Source organism: Xenopus tropicalis, chromosome 3 (assembly GCF_000004195.4).
Source record: "Xenopus tropicalis strain Nigerian chromosome 3, UCB_Xtro_10.0, whole genome shotgun sequence".
Classification (NCBI taxonomy): domain Eukaryota; kingdom Metazoa; phylum Chordata; class Amphibia; order Anura; family Pipidae; genus Xenopus; species Xenopus tropicalis.
Window position 1 is genome coordinate 149,175,136 of NC_030679.2, and position 15,086 is coordinate 149,190,221.

Sequence of the window (15,086 nt, forward strand, 5' to 3'; positions counted from 1 at the left end):
GGTTACAACCTCATTGCACCCCTGCCTAATGGTTTGAAATTTAGTGGTTGAGCACAATTTTCCCTTTTTTGTTATAGTTTATTAGATCCCTGTAGTGTCTATGCTACCTGAAGGACTACAGAAAATTAAAATTTATGGTAAAATTTTCTTTGTCTGCATTTCGAAAGGCAGCATTATATTGTATGAGCATGGCTTTCTAAACTGTCATATTTGGGGGTAACTTGTAAATAACACTAATAAGGGGTGGTGGAGATGATGTATATGTTAACTTATATTAACTTAGTGGCTGTGCTAAAGAGGTGAAATGAATCTTAACCCATTAGTGTCTGTGCTGCCAAAAGAAAAGGAAAATTTTTGTAAGTCCAAGTTTTATTTTTTGTGATTTTTAAAGGTTGCATATTAAACAAATGCAAACATGATTGGATATGTCACTGTGAATCCACTTCTAATATCTCCTAAAAAAGAAATAATAGAAACTGAAAGATAAAAAAAACAAACTCTATGGACTAATTATTTTCAAAAACACAAGAGGTTCTGGAGCTGTCTCTGTAGATTTGCCACTTGTATATATTACTTTTGCTGGTTAATAAACAGAGATCTTGTGTTGGATACAGTAAAAGTATCCTGGGGCTGACCCAGTACACAGATAGCAGGTCAGTATAATATTACAAGATCATGTCTTCTGTTGGGGTTGGTAAATACTAGAACTGGATAAAAAAGTCCAAAATGTACTTTTTGTTTCTCTTCCAGAAAATAAAAATGAAGAACCACTCGATGGTCTCTGAGATTTTCCTTTTGGGATTTCAGCATCTCAGCAATTGCAAGATCCTGACTTTTTCTTTGATTCTTTGCATTCACGTATTGACCACAACTGAAAACATCCTTGTCATAGCATTGGTAACAGTCAGCCGAGGTCTTCAGTCTCCCATGTTCTTCTTTCTCCAACAACTCTCCTTCTCTGATCTCCTGGAGACCATGGTTATTGTGCCCACCCTGCTCAGAGCCTTGATGAATGAAGGAGCTAAAATACCCCTTATTGGCTGTATTGTACAACTTTATTTATTTGCTGTCACTGACATTTTCCAGTGTTTCCTTTTAAGTGTGATGTCCTATGACAGATATCTGGCCATCTGCAATCCCCTGCGTTATTCTTCACTAATGAGCCACAGAGTCTGTGTTAAACTAATTGTCATGTCATGGCTGCTTGCCCTTAGCTTGACACTAGTTACATTGAAAACTGTAGCTACACAAGAGTTCTGCAACCAAAATACCATCAACCATTTCTTCTGTGATTACTTTCCTCTCCTGGAACTTTCCTGCTCAGACACCTCCTTGGCACGGATATTGACAAATACATTCTCTTTGCTTGTGACTATTTTCCCCTTCATACTCATCATTGGATCCTATATCTGTATTGCCCATGAAATCCTAAAGATAGTGTCCAGTATTGGGAGACAGAAAGCCTTCTCCACCTGCAGCTCCCACTTGGCCGTGGTCTCCATATTTTATGGGACTCTCATTGGTATTTATATGGTTCCCACAGGAAACCAATCACAGACCATTAGCAAACTCCTTTCCCTTTTATACACTGTAGTGACTCCTTTTATTAACCCAATGATTTACAGCTTGAAAAGTGCAGATATGAAAATGCCCTTAAAAACATTATACAACAATAATACCTATTACTTGCTTTACATTTATTTATTGTTCATTAAATATTAAAAAAAAACCATAATGATATTAGTTTTATCAGACTATCCATGAAAATATCATCAGTTTCTAGGTTATTTCACTGTAAGGTTTTGATCTTATCATTAGAGTCCATGATCTGATAATAAGGGTATATCAAATATCAATCAAATATTTCATCCATGGTCAGCTAACTTATTTTTGGTAGGAGGAAGGTCACTTGCAATGGCAGCTTGGCTTGGTCCTATCATTGTAAGCTCCAAAAGGAACATAAGTAGGAAACAAAATTCTTGTTTGTTCAGACATTAGAGGCCAAGAGGCCAGTAAACAATCACAACAAAAGAGGGAGACCGCAGGGAGTGAGGCAAGGAGGTGATATTGTTTTTGCTACGCGCCACTTTTTGTGCCAGTTTCACAAAAAAACCTGCCAATGGTGAAATAGGGAAATTTGCAGCAAATCCATGCCTGGCAAAAAATTTCCTAGTTGTATATACCCTCTCTTTTGACTGACCATTACACTCCATATACTGACCCCCCATTACCCCCTCTATCTGATTTGGCAATGCTAAATGTATTTGGTCCTGCCAATAAAGCTCATTTGATTTGATTTGACTCATGTATCTAAAATAACTCCTGTATCACAAACAGGAGGACCAATAGCCCATGAACACGCGGTTCCCATTTCTCGACTGTGAGCATCCTAAACAACCCCTTCTCCTGTTAAATTGTAAGCTTTATAAAGGAGGTTTCTCTTTATAGCTTACATCTGCTGATATGTGTATGTAATCTGTAATTTTCTGCATTGAAAGAGGTAAGAATACATTCTTTCCCTTTGCAAATCACTCGTAAGCCCCATGGTGAATATACAGTACAGTTTTGTTTGTAGTACTCATTACCGAAGTAGAGAAAGTCCAGTGATAACTGATAAGTGACTAAGGTGATAAGAGATACCAAAGATCTCTGTTAAGAGAAGATTGGGGGAAAAGCATACCAACAATATTTGAGCCCTTCCATTGCCTATATAAGAGCTGCAGGGAAAGACACCACAAAGCAAAACCTTTATAGTTCAATAAAAGTATTGGTGTCAAGGTTGGTAAGAAAAAATGTGCTATTTAGCAAAAAAGCTATCAGACAGCTAAAATATAGATGGAAATGGGTATTGCAGCTAGGGGTAAAATGAAACCCAATTTAAAAAAAAAAAATATGTAAATAGTAAAAAATAAAGCAAGAAGGGGCGGGACCCTTATTATCACAGGGGAGGGGGCACTTTGTTGATGAGAACAGAGAAAAAGCAGAAATTCTGAACTGTTATTTTCTGTCTACACAACTGAGTCAGCTAATGAAGGCTTCCTTTATAATAGACCCAATTCTAGTAATAGAACTACTGATACATGGGTCATTTAGGGGGAAATTCTAAAGAAACTGAACATGTAAAAGTAAACAAAGGTCCAGAAACTGGGTGGTATTCATCCGAGGATACTGAACAAGCTTAGCTCCGTGACTGCCAAACCTCTTCACTTTTCAGGATTCGTTGAGGTCTGGCATGGTGCCGAGAGACTGACGAATTGCTAATGTGGTGCCGTTATTTAAAAAGAGATCCCGCTCTCAGCCTGAAAACTATAGGCCTGTTAGTCTGACATCAGTAGTAGGAAAGCTTTTGGAAGGGGTAATAAGGGATAGGGTACTTTACTTCATTGCAATCATTTGTGTCTAAGTTACCCTCCCATTTAGATCTACGGGGCAGGGACCTCTATCCTCTTGTCTCTTTGATTCTTAACTTATTGCAACTGTACCTTGTATTTATTTGTATTTATAATTAATACTTTGTATTATTATTTTAATAACCCCCTGTTGTACAATCTATTCTACTGTACAGTTGTGAGTACATAAGTCGTACTTTATAAATAAAGATATAGATACATACATAATATTATGAGTTTGTGCCAGCATGGTTTTATGCATGGCTTTTACGAGGAGGTGAGCAGGAACCTCAATGCTGGAATGGCAGTGGATGTTATCTACTCGGACTTTACTAAAGCATTTGATACAGTACAACAGAGAAAGTTAAAGATAAAATTGGGGAATTACACAGAGTGGTGGTTAATGGGACATTTTCTAATTGGATCGGGGTTGGAGTACCTTAAGTCCTTTCCTTTTTAACTTGTTTACTAATGACCTGGAGGTGGGCATTGAAAGTACTGTTTCCATTTAATGTTTCTAAAATTGGAAAACTGGGCAGCAAATTGGAAAATGAGGTTCAGTGTTGATAAGTGCAAAGTTATTCATTTTGGTAGAAATAATATAAATTTGAGTTATACACTAAATGGTAGTGTTTTGGGGGATACTAAATTTAGAAGAATCTGGGTTTTTTTGTAGATAACAAGTTGTCTAATTCCAGGCAGTGTCACTCTGTGGCTACTAAAGCAAATCCAGTGCTAGGGTAATGGTACTAGCTTTAGTACCCTGGTAAAGCCTCACCTTGAGTATGGGGGGCAATTTTGGGCTCCAGTCCTTCAGAAGAATATTATTGAGCTGGAGAGAGTGCAGAGACTGCAAATAAACTGGTAAGGTTGGGGCTGTTTTCTCTGGAACAAAGACGCTTCAGAGGGGACAAAATACTGATTACCTGCTGTTAGACATTAACTTTCTTTTTCTTTGGCTTTTTACTCTGACATCTTAACTAGCTTCTGTTCTAATTCATCTTCCTCTGTTTATCATAACACAATCACCATTGCCCTTAATAATCTTACTCCTGCCAGATTATGCCACATTTCTCTTCTAAAATACCAGCCTGTGCTTAGCTCAACAACCCTACTATACTGCACTCATAAATTAATTCTCCTTTCAACTCATTACTCTCCCCATTCCTACCTCTCTCTGTAATTTACTCACTGCTCAAAATGAACATTCACTGGTCTTTTTGTGCACCCTGTGTTCCTCTGTGATCAAAGAGGACATTTCAGAACTTTTAGGCTCCTCATGTCTTACTACATGCACTCTTGATCATATTCCTTCCACTCTTTGTTAATTGAAAGCCCATCTGTTCCATCTTTCCTCTCGTATCTGGAATGATTCCCTCATTAAAACTTGCCCTAACTACCTCTGTACTGAGAAAAGCCTTCTTGATCCCTAAAAGTGCCCATACACCTTAAGATCCACTTGCTTGGCGATGTCGCCAAGCTAGCAGATCTTCTCCCGATATCCCCCACCTACGGGTGGGCGATATCGGGAGAATCCATGCTAATTCGGTCGCTTGGCCAGGGGCCTAAGGGACCAATATCGGCAGCTAGAATCGGCCCTTGTATGGGGTCTCAGTAATCTCCATTCCCTATTATTTGTTTCTCATGAGCTACTTCAACTTCTCTGCTAAGTATATAACCAACGTTTATTGTTTATTGCATGTTTGACCAACATTCTACAGCATTCTACAAAAACCCTATAAAGAACTGTATTATTATTTGTAATTGAAAAACAGTTTGTTTGTTTTTAAAAAAAAGTTGCAAGTTGCAAAACGTTCAAAGCATTAGGGGGTATTTCATTAATGAACTTGTTTTTAAAACAGCCTAAAAAATAATAATAGTTAGAAATTGAAATTTGTAAATATAAACTCTTAAATGACTCTATGGGCCAATTATTTTCAATCTCACTGGAGGCACCAGAGATGTCTCTGAAGATTTGCCGCTTGTGTCTATCCCTATCTCTGGGTGATAAAAAGAGAACTGTTTGGCACTTGTACTGGATACAGCATTCTGGGGGCCATCTGCAAAGAGCAGTGTAATATTAAAAGACGATCTCTCCAAATTGCTCATTTCATTAGGTTGGTAAAATGTTACTGGAGATTGGTGGTAGGACTCTAGGTTGCATTTAACAATGATTATTTTGTAGTCATTTAATATTTTTGAATATTGCACATTAAGACTCCGTTTTGATAAGCTGCCTTGAAGGCTATTCCCACATTATGGATCTCCATTATGGATGAGAAATAGGAGTTATGAAAATATTGTCACAGCCAAATAGTGACAAAGAATTACACTGAGCAAATACAAATCTTTGATGGACTTGTTTCTCTCCCAGGAAACAAATATGCAGAACCACTCACTGGTCACTGAAATTTTCCTTGTGGGATTTCAGCATCTTCACAATTTCAAGATCCTTATTATTTCTTTGATTCTTTTGATTCACATACTGACCATATCTGAGAATGTCCTTGTTATAGCATTGGTGACAGTCAGCCGAGGTCTTCAGTCTCCCATGTTCTTCTTTCTCCGACAGCTGTCTATCTCTGATCTCCTGGAGTCCGTGGTTATTGTTCCCACCCTGCTCAGAACTGTAATGAATGAAGGAGCTAAAATACCCCTTATTGGCTGTATTGTACAGCTTTATTTATTTTGTGCCACTGAAACTTTACAGTCTTTCCTTCTAACTGTGATGTCCTATGACAGATATCTGGCCATCTGCAATCCTCTCCATTATTCTTCAATAATGAACCCCAAATTGTCCTTGAAACTAATTGTTATGTCATGGCTGCTTGCCCTTAGCTTGACACTAGTTGCTCAGATCCCTGCAGCTACACAAGAGTTCTGCAACCAAAATACCATCAACCATTTCTTCTGTGACTTCTTTCCTCTCCTGGAACTTTCCTGCTCAGATACTTCCTTGGCACAAATATTGGCAGTCTCATTATCTTTCCTTGTGACTGTGCTCGCCTTCTTGCTCATCGTTGGATCCTATATCTGTATTGCCCATGAAATCCTAAAGATAGTGTCCAGTATTGGGAGACAAAAAGCCTTCTCCACCTGCAGCTCCCACTTGGCCGTGGTCTCCATATTTTATGGGACTCTCATTGTTACTTATGTGGTTCCCACAAGAAACCAGTCACAGACCATTAGCAAACATCTTTCCCTTTTATACACTGTTGGGACTCCTTTTATTAACCCAATGATTTACAGCTTGAAAAGTGAAGATATGAAAAATGCCCTTAAAAATATTATATAATAACATTTACAAAGTTTAAACTATAGTTTACATTTGTTCATTGTATAAATTGTCAAGAAAACATGACGGTCTTAGTATTTATAATTAACTTATTTAATCTGCCTATATTCATGTTCCAGAGCGGAAACTACCAAACTATTCTTCACAAGATTAACTATTTACAACTCATAAGTCTCCTACTGGTTTCTCTGTCGAGTTTTTATCTTTCATAAACACACACTAACCTTCAAAAGAGACCCTCCCCAGGTCAAACCCAAATCTATCGTACAAATATTAAAAGAAACAATGTTTATTTACCACCAAGCCAGCAAAAACAGGAAAATAACATTTCTGAAGGTTAGTGTGTGTTTATGAAGCATATTAAGTAGACCAGGGATCTCCAACCTTTTTTACCTGTGAGCCACATTTGCTAGCCCCTATGTGGACTGGAAGCCTACAGGAGCCTCTGTTTGGCAGTACACTTGGTTTTTATGCAACTAAAACTTGCTTTCAAGTCAAGAATTCAATATTAAGCACCTACTTTGGTCCCTCTGGGAGCAACATCCAAGGGACTGGTAAGCAACATGTTGCCCCTGAGCCACTGGTTGGGGATCACTGAAGTAGAGGATACCCCAGACCTAAATAATCCTTGGTCATTTTTAACAGGGTTTATTAGGGTCTTTACCTTTACTTTAGGGTCTATGCTCTGATATATGGAGATACTTGGTAAGCTGATAAACCTCTAAATATTAAATCCCAACTGTGATCAGATCATTTATGTTTAGTAGAAGGAACCCAAAATCCTGAGCAATGGTTGCTAGATAGAAGTCCATGAGTACATATTCTGGTATCACTTATGAGAGGGGATGTACATTCTTCAGTCAATCAAATTCTTTGTATTGAGCAAAAAAACCATCAAGGTTAGGGTTAGAAGAGCCAAAAAGAAGTAGAAAAGCCCTACCCAATGCAAGAAATTCACTTGCTACAAACTACGCACATAGCATTACTTTAAACCAGGTATAGTCTGTAACATCTATGGCCTCAAAAATGTTATTACATATCTTGAGATTGAGAAGCTTGGAGGTAACATAGGTAGGTAATTTATCAATAATTATGGGGTCACCATGTTGAATTCAGGAATATCTGAGAAGAGGATTGGTGCCAAGCTAAGAAATTATGTAGAAATCAAGAAATAAGTCCTCGAGGCTCATAATTAATTGCCACCCATAGAGCAAAAGGAAAATAGGTTGTAATGTAATGAAATGGTTGAGTAACGGTATTTGATTAATGGGCTGGAATGAACACAGTAAGATACCAACTTGGGTGGGTAAATGTAGCAGAGGTGGCTTTCCATGTTTAGTTATGGCTAGAAATAGTATGCGCCTGGATTTAAGAAAGTCACGCCCCGTGGAATATTTATGAGATTGCCTGGAATTTGAAGAGTGGGTTCTTGAAGCAGAGCAGTGTAGGAGCTGAGTTGGAAACGTACCCAAAATGGTTGGAATTAATAGGCACTTTTATAATTTGCATTCATTATCTATCTTTAATGGTATAAAAGGTATTTGCGGTTTTGGACTGCCAATATCAGTCTTGCAAAGCATTAGTCTTATTTAAGAATGCAAGTGCACCTGTGAGTGAGCCAAAATGGGCACAAGGTTGTTGTCATTAAAGGGACCTGCATCCAAACATGCTAACGCCATTTGAAGGCTGCATGCTGGAAATGATTTGCTCCCCACTGCAAAAATGTTGACCACAACTCTCGTCTTATAACGAAACTCATATGGATGCAATTCTCTTAACTTTGTATCTAAAAAATGGCACAATGAACTGTATCAGGATTACTGCCCGTCACACATCTTGTTTGAAAGCTATAACATTGGTCCTCACTTTACTGCCACAACAGCCACTTTTTTTTGTGTGTGTAATATTCTTTATTTTTGCATTTTTCAAATGTGGGGGAGGGGTTGCAGCTATCCATAATGTATAAACATATATAATATTAGCTCAAGTTCAGACAACAAGTTATTCCCTGTTACATATATGTATTGCTTGTACTGAAAATATTGTTAATCCGCCAATTATTTGTTACATTGATCCAATATAGGGTTTTTTCACAAGTTTTTTAATGGGGGGTATGCTTTCATAAAGCAGAGCCATGGTTCCCATCAGGGTCAGACTGGGGGTTGCAGGACCCACCGGGGCTGCTGCCCCTGCAGGTGCCACCACCGGGTGTGTCCCCTGCACCCCCTAACCCACTGCAGGGGCAGCCATTGAGTCTCCCTTACCCCCTGTAGGGTCCACCACTCAACGTCCTCCCCCGAGCACGCATAAGTTTAACACGTCAGGGGAGGAATGGTTGGCCAGGAGAGCACTTGCAATGGTCGGGTCTGGGCCACCGGGCCCACAAGGCTGGGGCCCACAGGGTTTTTGCCCGGTGTCCCTGTGGCCCAGTCCAACCCTGGTTCCCATATATTCCAGTAGACCTTACTTGTATTGCGGACAATGTGAGTGATCTCCTCTATTTTCTTTATTCCTTCTACTAGGGGTACCCAAACAGCCACTTCTGTGCAGATGTTCCTCTAGATGTTTGTGGGATATGCTTCTGTTCAGCCCCAAATGTTTTAGTGAAGTTGGGGGCATCAGGCCTTGCTCATTTCTGTTTATCCCACAGGTTTTCCGTTAAGCAGAGCTCAGGGCTCTATACTATATTGCACTCATTCATTTATTCTACTTTCAACTCATTGCTCTTCCCATGCCCACCTCTCCCTATACTTTACTCACTGCTCGAGATATTACAGAGCACTCCATGGTCTTTTTTCCACATTTCTCTTCTAAAATACCAGGCAGTGCTTAGCTGAACAACCATACTATACTGCACTCATAAATTAATTCTCCTTTCAGCTCATTACTCTTTCCATTCCTACTCCTCTCTATAATTTACTCACTGCTCAAAATTTTATTGAGCGCTTCAAAAAGAAATAAACACTCATTGGTCTTTTTGTGTGTCTTGTGTTCCTCTGTGATTAAAGAGGACATTTCAGGACTTCTGGGCTCCTCACATCTTACTACCTGCTCTCTTGATCCAATTCCTTCCAAACTTCTCTGCAATCCCACTCTTTGTTAATTGAAAGCCCATGCCATTTGTTCCAACTCTTCCTCTCACTCAACAAAAATCATTGAAAGGCCGTGCCATTTGTTCCAACTCTTCCTCTCACTCAACAAGAATCATTGAAAGCCCATGCCATTTGTTCCAACTCTTCCTCTCACTCAACAAGAATCATTGAAAGCCCATGCCATCTGTTCCAACTCTTCCTCTCACTCAACAATCATTCCCTTCTTGATCCCTCCAGTCTCAGTAATCTCTACTCCCTATTCTTTGCTTCCATGAGCTCTAATCGACTTTAATGCTTAGGGGCCCATTCATGAAACCACAAATTTTCTGTGGTTAAAAGCACAATTGGAACAAATAGGGAGTAACCCGGCCTCCAACCCGGCCTAAGGAAAGTCTCCCATAGGGCTCAATGGCACTCTGCAGCTCCAACCCGGCCCAAGGAAAGTCTCCCATAGGGCTCAATGGCACTCTGCAGCTCCAACCCGGCCCAAGGAAAGTCTCCCATAGGGCTCAATGGCACTCTGCAGCTCCAACCTGGCCCAAGGAAAGTCTCCCATAGGGCTCAATGGCACTCTGCAGCTCCAACCCGGCCCAAGGAAAGTCTCCCATAGGGCTCAATGGCACTCTGCAGCTCCAACCCGGCCCAAGGAAAGTCTCCCATAGGGCTCAATGGCACTCTGCAGCTCCAAACCGGCCCAAGGGAAGTCTCCCATAGGGCTCAATGGCACTCTGCAGCTCCAACCCGGCCCAAGGAAGGCCTCCCATAGGGCTCAATGGAACTCTGCAGCTCCAACCCCGCCCAAGGGAAGCCTCCCATAGGGCTCAATGGCACTCTGCAGCTCCAACCCGGCCCAAGGTAAGCCTCCCATAGGGCTCAATGGCACTCTGCAGCTCCAACCTGGCCCAAGGAAAGCCTCCCATAGGGCTCAATGGCACTCTGCAGCTCCAACCTGGCCCAAGGGAAGCCTCCCATAGGGCTCAATGGCACTCTGCAGCTCCAACCTGGCCCAAGGAAAGTCTCCCATAGGGCTCAATGGCACTCTGCAGCTCCAACCCGGCCCAAGGAAAGTCTCCCATAGGGCTCAATGGCACTCTGTAGCTCCAACCCGGCCCAAGGAAAGTCCCCCATAGGGCTCAATGGCACTCTGTAGCTCCAACCCGGCCCAAGGAAAGTCTCCCATAGGGCTCAATGGCACTCTGTAGCTCCAACCCGGCCCAAGGAAAGTCCCCCATAGGGCTCAATGGCACTCTGCAGCTCCAACCCGGCCCAAGGAAAGTCTCCCATAGGGCTCAATGGCACTCTGCAGCTCCAACCTGGGCAAAAGATAGTCACGATACCAAAGCTTGAATAAATTTTGCAATGGTCATAGTCTTTGTTACGAAAAAGTCATGGAATTTTACGAAAATATCGTGGACTTTACAAAAAGCTCTATAAATTAGAAAAAATATGATTTTTTCTGGAAAAAAAATTGTGGTTTCATGCATGGACTCCTAAGTATATAACCAACTGTTCTGTCTGTTAGTGATGAGCGAACCTGTCCTGTTTCATTTTGCTGAAAACGGCAAAAATGTTGCGGGTAAAAACATTTTTGGCATGCGCCTGCGACTATTCTTTGATGCCGCAACAATTTTTGGATGCATGGTGAATTTTTCCGTGGCTAATTTTTTCATCCGTTACGTGAAACAATCAGCCAATAGCAAAACGTGGAAATTCGCCGCGAATCCATGTCCACTGTTTGTTCATTGCATGTTTGACCTACATAAACCATTAAAACCCCTATAAAGAACTGTATTATTATTTGCAATTGAAGAGCAGGTTCTTTTTTCAAATGTTGCAAGTTATAAAAAGTTTATAAAGCATTTCAATAATGAACTTTTTTAAATATCCTAAAAAATAAATAATAGTTAGAAATTGAAATTAGTAAATATAAACTCTTGAATGGCTCTATGGGCCAATTATTTTCAATGACACTGGAGGCACCAGAGATGTCTCTGAAGATTATCCGCTTGTGTATATCCCTATCTCTGGGTGATAAAAAGAGAACTGCTTGGCACTTGTACTGGATACAGCATTCTGGGGGCCATCTGCAAAGAGCAGTGTCTTTTTGTTGCACCTTATGAGCCAGTTTTGCTGAGCTGCTTTGAAGGCAATTCCCACATTATGGATGATCAATAGGAGATATGAAAATATTATTGTCACAGCAAAACAGTGAAAAAGACTTAAACTGAGCAAATACACACATTTGATGGACTTGTTTTTCTCCCAGGAAACAAATATGCAGAACCACTCAATGGTCACTGAAATTTTCCTTGTGGGATTTCAGCATCTTCACAATTTCAAGATCCTGATTATTTCTTTGATTCTTTTGATTCACATACTGACCATATCTGAGAATGCCCTTGTCATAGCATTGGTAACAGTCAGCCGAGGTCTTCAGTCTCCCATGTTCTTCTTTCTCCAACAACTCTCCTTCTCTGATCTCCTGGAGACCATGGTTATTGTGCCCACCCTGCTCAGAACTGTAATGAATGAAGGAGCTAAAATACCCCTTATTGGCTGTATTGTACAACTTTATTTATTTGGTGTCACTGAAGCTTTACAGTGTCTCCTTCTAACTGTGATGTCCTATGACAGATATCTGGCCATCTGCAATCCCCTGCGTTATTCTTCAATAATGAACCACAGAGTCTGTGTTAAACTAATTGCCATGTCATGGCTGCTTGCCCTTAGCTTGACAGTAGCTGCTCAGATTCCTGCAGCTACACAAGAGTTCTGCAACCAAAATACCATCAACCATTTCTTATGTGATTTCTTTCCTCTCCTGGAACTTTCCTGCTCAGACACCTCCTTGGCACAAATATTGGCAATCACAGTATCTGCCCCTGTAATTGTTTTTCCTTTTATACTCATCATTGGATCCTATATCTGTATTGCCCATGAAATCCTAAAGATAGTGTCCAGTATTGGGAGACAGAAAGCCTTCTCCACCTGCAGCTCCCACTTGGCCGTGGTCTCCATATTTTATGGGACTCTCATTGTTACTTATGTGGTTCCCACAAGAAACCAGTCACAGACCATTAGCAAACATCTTTCCCTTTTATACACTGTAGTGACTCCTTTTATTAACCCAATGATTTACAGCTTGAAAAGTGCAGATATGAAAAATGCCCTTAAAAATATTATACAATAACAAAGTTTAAACCATAGTTTACATTTGTTCTTTGTATAAATTGTCAAGAAAACATGACGGCCTTAGTATTTATAATGAACTTATTTAATCTGCCTATATTCATGTTCCAGAGTGGAAGCTACCAAACTATTCCTCACTCATAAGTCTTCTACTGGTTTCTTTGCTGAGTTTTTATTTTTCATAAACATACACTTACCTTCAAAAAGGACTTCCCCCAGGTCAAACCCAAATCTATCATACAAATAAAGCATTAAAAGAAACAATGTTTATTTACCACCCAGCCAGCAAAAAACTGAAAAATTTAATTTTTGAAGGTTAGTGTGTGTTTACGAAGCATATTAAGTAGAGCAGGGATCCCCAACCTTTTTTACCTGTGAGACACATTCAAATGTAAAAAGAATTGTGGAGCAACACAAACATGAAAAATGTTCCTGGGGTTACTAATAAGGGCTCTGATTGGCTATTTGGTAGCCCCTATGTGGACTGGCAGCCTACAGGAGCCTCTGTTTGGCAGTACACCTGGTTTTTATGCAACCAAAACTTGCCTCCAAGCCAGGAATTCAATAATAACCTCCTACTTTGGGGCCACTGGTAGCAACACTGGTGAGGAACATGTTGCCCCCGAGCCACTGGTTGGAGATCACTGAGGTAGAGGATACCCAAGACCTAAATAATCCTTGCTAATTTATAACAGGGTTTACCTTGACTTTAGGGTCCATGCTCTGATATATGGAGATACTTGGTAAGCTGATAAACCTCTAAATATTAAATCCCAACTGCGATCAGATAATTTATCCTAATTTATCCTAATCCCAATTAGCATATGCTGATTAGGTTCGGAAGGGGCTAAAAATCGTTTTGAGCATAGCGTGCAGCAAAGAAAAGTTTTCCCTGCCTATTTAACCCTTTCTGAATTCTAATTACCATATGCTAATTTATGCTAATTAGGATTTGGATTCAGTTAGGCTGGGACCATGGATTCAGCCGAAACCAAAACCTTAAAAAAAAGTTGGAATTCGCCAGAATCCCAAACCGATTCGTGCATCCCTTCTTTAAACCAGGTATGGTCTGTGATATCATAGATTGCATGCTCACAAACATGGACATTTTAAATAGATACGTCTGATATAAATGGCCTCGAAACACTATTTTATTACATACATTGAGATTGAGAAGCTTGGAGGTAATGTAGATAGGTAACCTATCAATATTCATGGGGATATTGATATCACCCATGTTGAATTCAGGAATATCTGAGAAGAGTATTGGTGCTAAGCTCAAAAAGAGTGGTGAGTGCTCCAAAAGTGAGTCTTTAAGTTTAGTTTTAAAAGGACTGAGGGAGGGGGGGCGTGGCCATGATCTTGAGCAGGATAGACGCGCAGTAAAGGAGCTCCGTGTCGGGACCCCAAAAAAAAGCTATACTAAAGCCTGCAAACCACTACAATTCTCCTCTCAGGTCCTGGACTTACCTCCGGAATGTCACCGAAACTTGTTAAGAAACCTACTCAAACGGAACTCCTGTCTTTTCTGGTAAAAGGAAAGCTCTCTGCAAAACAACAAGATGGCGGCGCCCAGACAAAAGCAGACACGGCCGCGCCACTTCCCGATCTGACTCCCGCACCGCAACCACTTTCTGACTCGGAACAAGAATACCCCACTGTAGGTGAGTCCGCAGTAACACCACTTACAGAAAAAACCATGCGGCTCCTATTATTGGAGTTTAAAGATTCGATACAGTCAGATATAATGGGGGCATTACAAAAACTTTCTCTTGAAATCTCAGAAGTTACAAAGCGGGTACAGTCAGTGGAAAATAAGGCGGAAGATACTATTAAGGCCCATTCCCAGTTAACAGCCACGGTTTCTACACAAGCTGAACACATATTCTCTCTTAAGGCTAAGGTAGCAGACCTGGAGGATCGCACCCGTAGAAATAATCTAAGAATCCGGGGCATCCCAGAGGAGATAGCACAGGATCAATTGCGGCCTTATATGTCTACTCTTATACAAGCATTGCTACCCCAGCTCACAGAGATGGAAGCAAATATTGACAGAATTCACAGACTCCCAAAGTCTAAATATGCACCGGCAGATGTACCCAGAGACACAATTGTTAGGAT

General features: G+C 40.5%; 3 protein-coding genes across 3 annotated transcripts; all 3 read left to right on the plus strand.

The window, feature by feature from the left end:
* Positions 1-975: 975 nt before the first annotated feature.
* LOC116409609 (olfactory receptor 1468-like) lies at positions 976-2,384 on the plus strand. Its single transcript, XM_031898338.1, has 2 exons — positions 976-1,633; positions 2,338-2,384. The coding sequence occupies exons 1-2, from the start codon at positions 976-978 to the stop codon at positions 2,382-2,384; spliced, it is 705 nt and encodes a 234-aa protein (XP_031754198.1).
* Positions 2,385-5,772: 3,388 nt separating this feature from the next.
* Positions 5,773-6,684, plus strand: LOC116409610 (olfactory receptor-like protein DTMT). Its single transcript, XM_031898339.1, has one exon. The coding sequence runs from the start codon at positions 5,773-5,775 to the stop codon at positions 6,682-6,684; it is 912 nt and encodes a 303-aa protein (XP_031754199.1).
* Positions 6,685-12,051: 5,367 nt separating this feature from the next.
* On the plus strand, positions 12,052-12,966 carry LOC116409611 (olfactory receptor 11L1-like). The gene has a single exon (XM_031898340.1). It carries the CDS (start codon positions 12,052-12,054, stop codon positions 12,964-12,966), a length of 915 nt encoding a protein of 304 aa, XP_031754200.1.
* The last annotated feature ends 2,120 nt before the right edge of the window (positions 12,967-15,086 follow it).

Coding starts and splice junctions, on each gene's coding strand:
- LOC116409610 (XM_031898339.1), top strand. CDS start 5,773: ATGCAGAACCACTCACTGGTCACTGAAATTTTCCTTGTGGGATTTCAG.
- LOC116409609 (XM_031898338.1), top strand. CDS start 976: ATGGTTATTGTGCCCACCCTGCTCAGAGCCTTGATGAATGAAGGAGCT. Junction 1,634..2,337: donor AATGATTTACAGCTTGAAAA/GTGCAGATATGA, acceptor TATCACAAACAG/GAGGACCAATAGCCCATGAA.
- LOC116409611 (XM_031898340.1), top strand. CDS start 12,052: ATGCAGAACCACTCAATGGTCACTGAAATTTTCCTTGTGGGATTTCAG.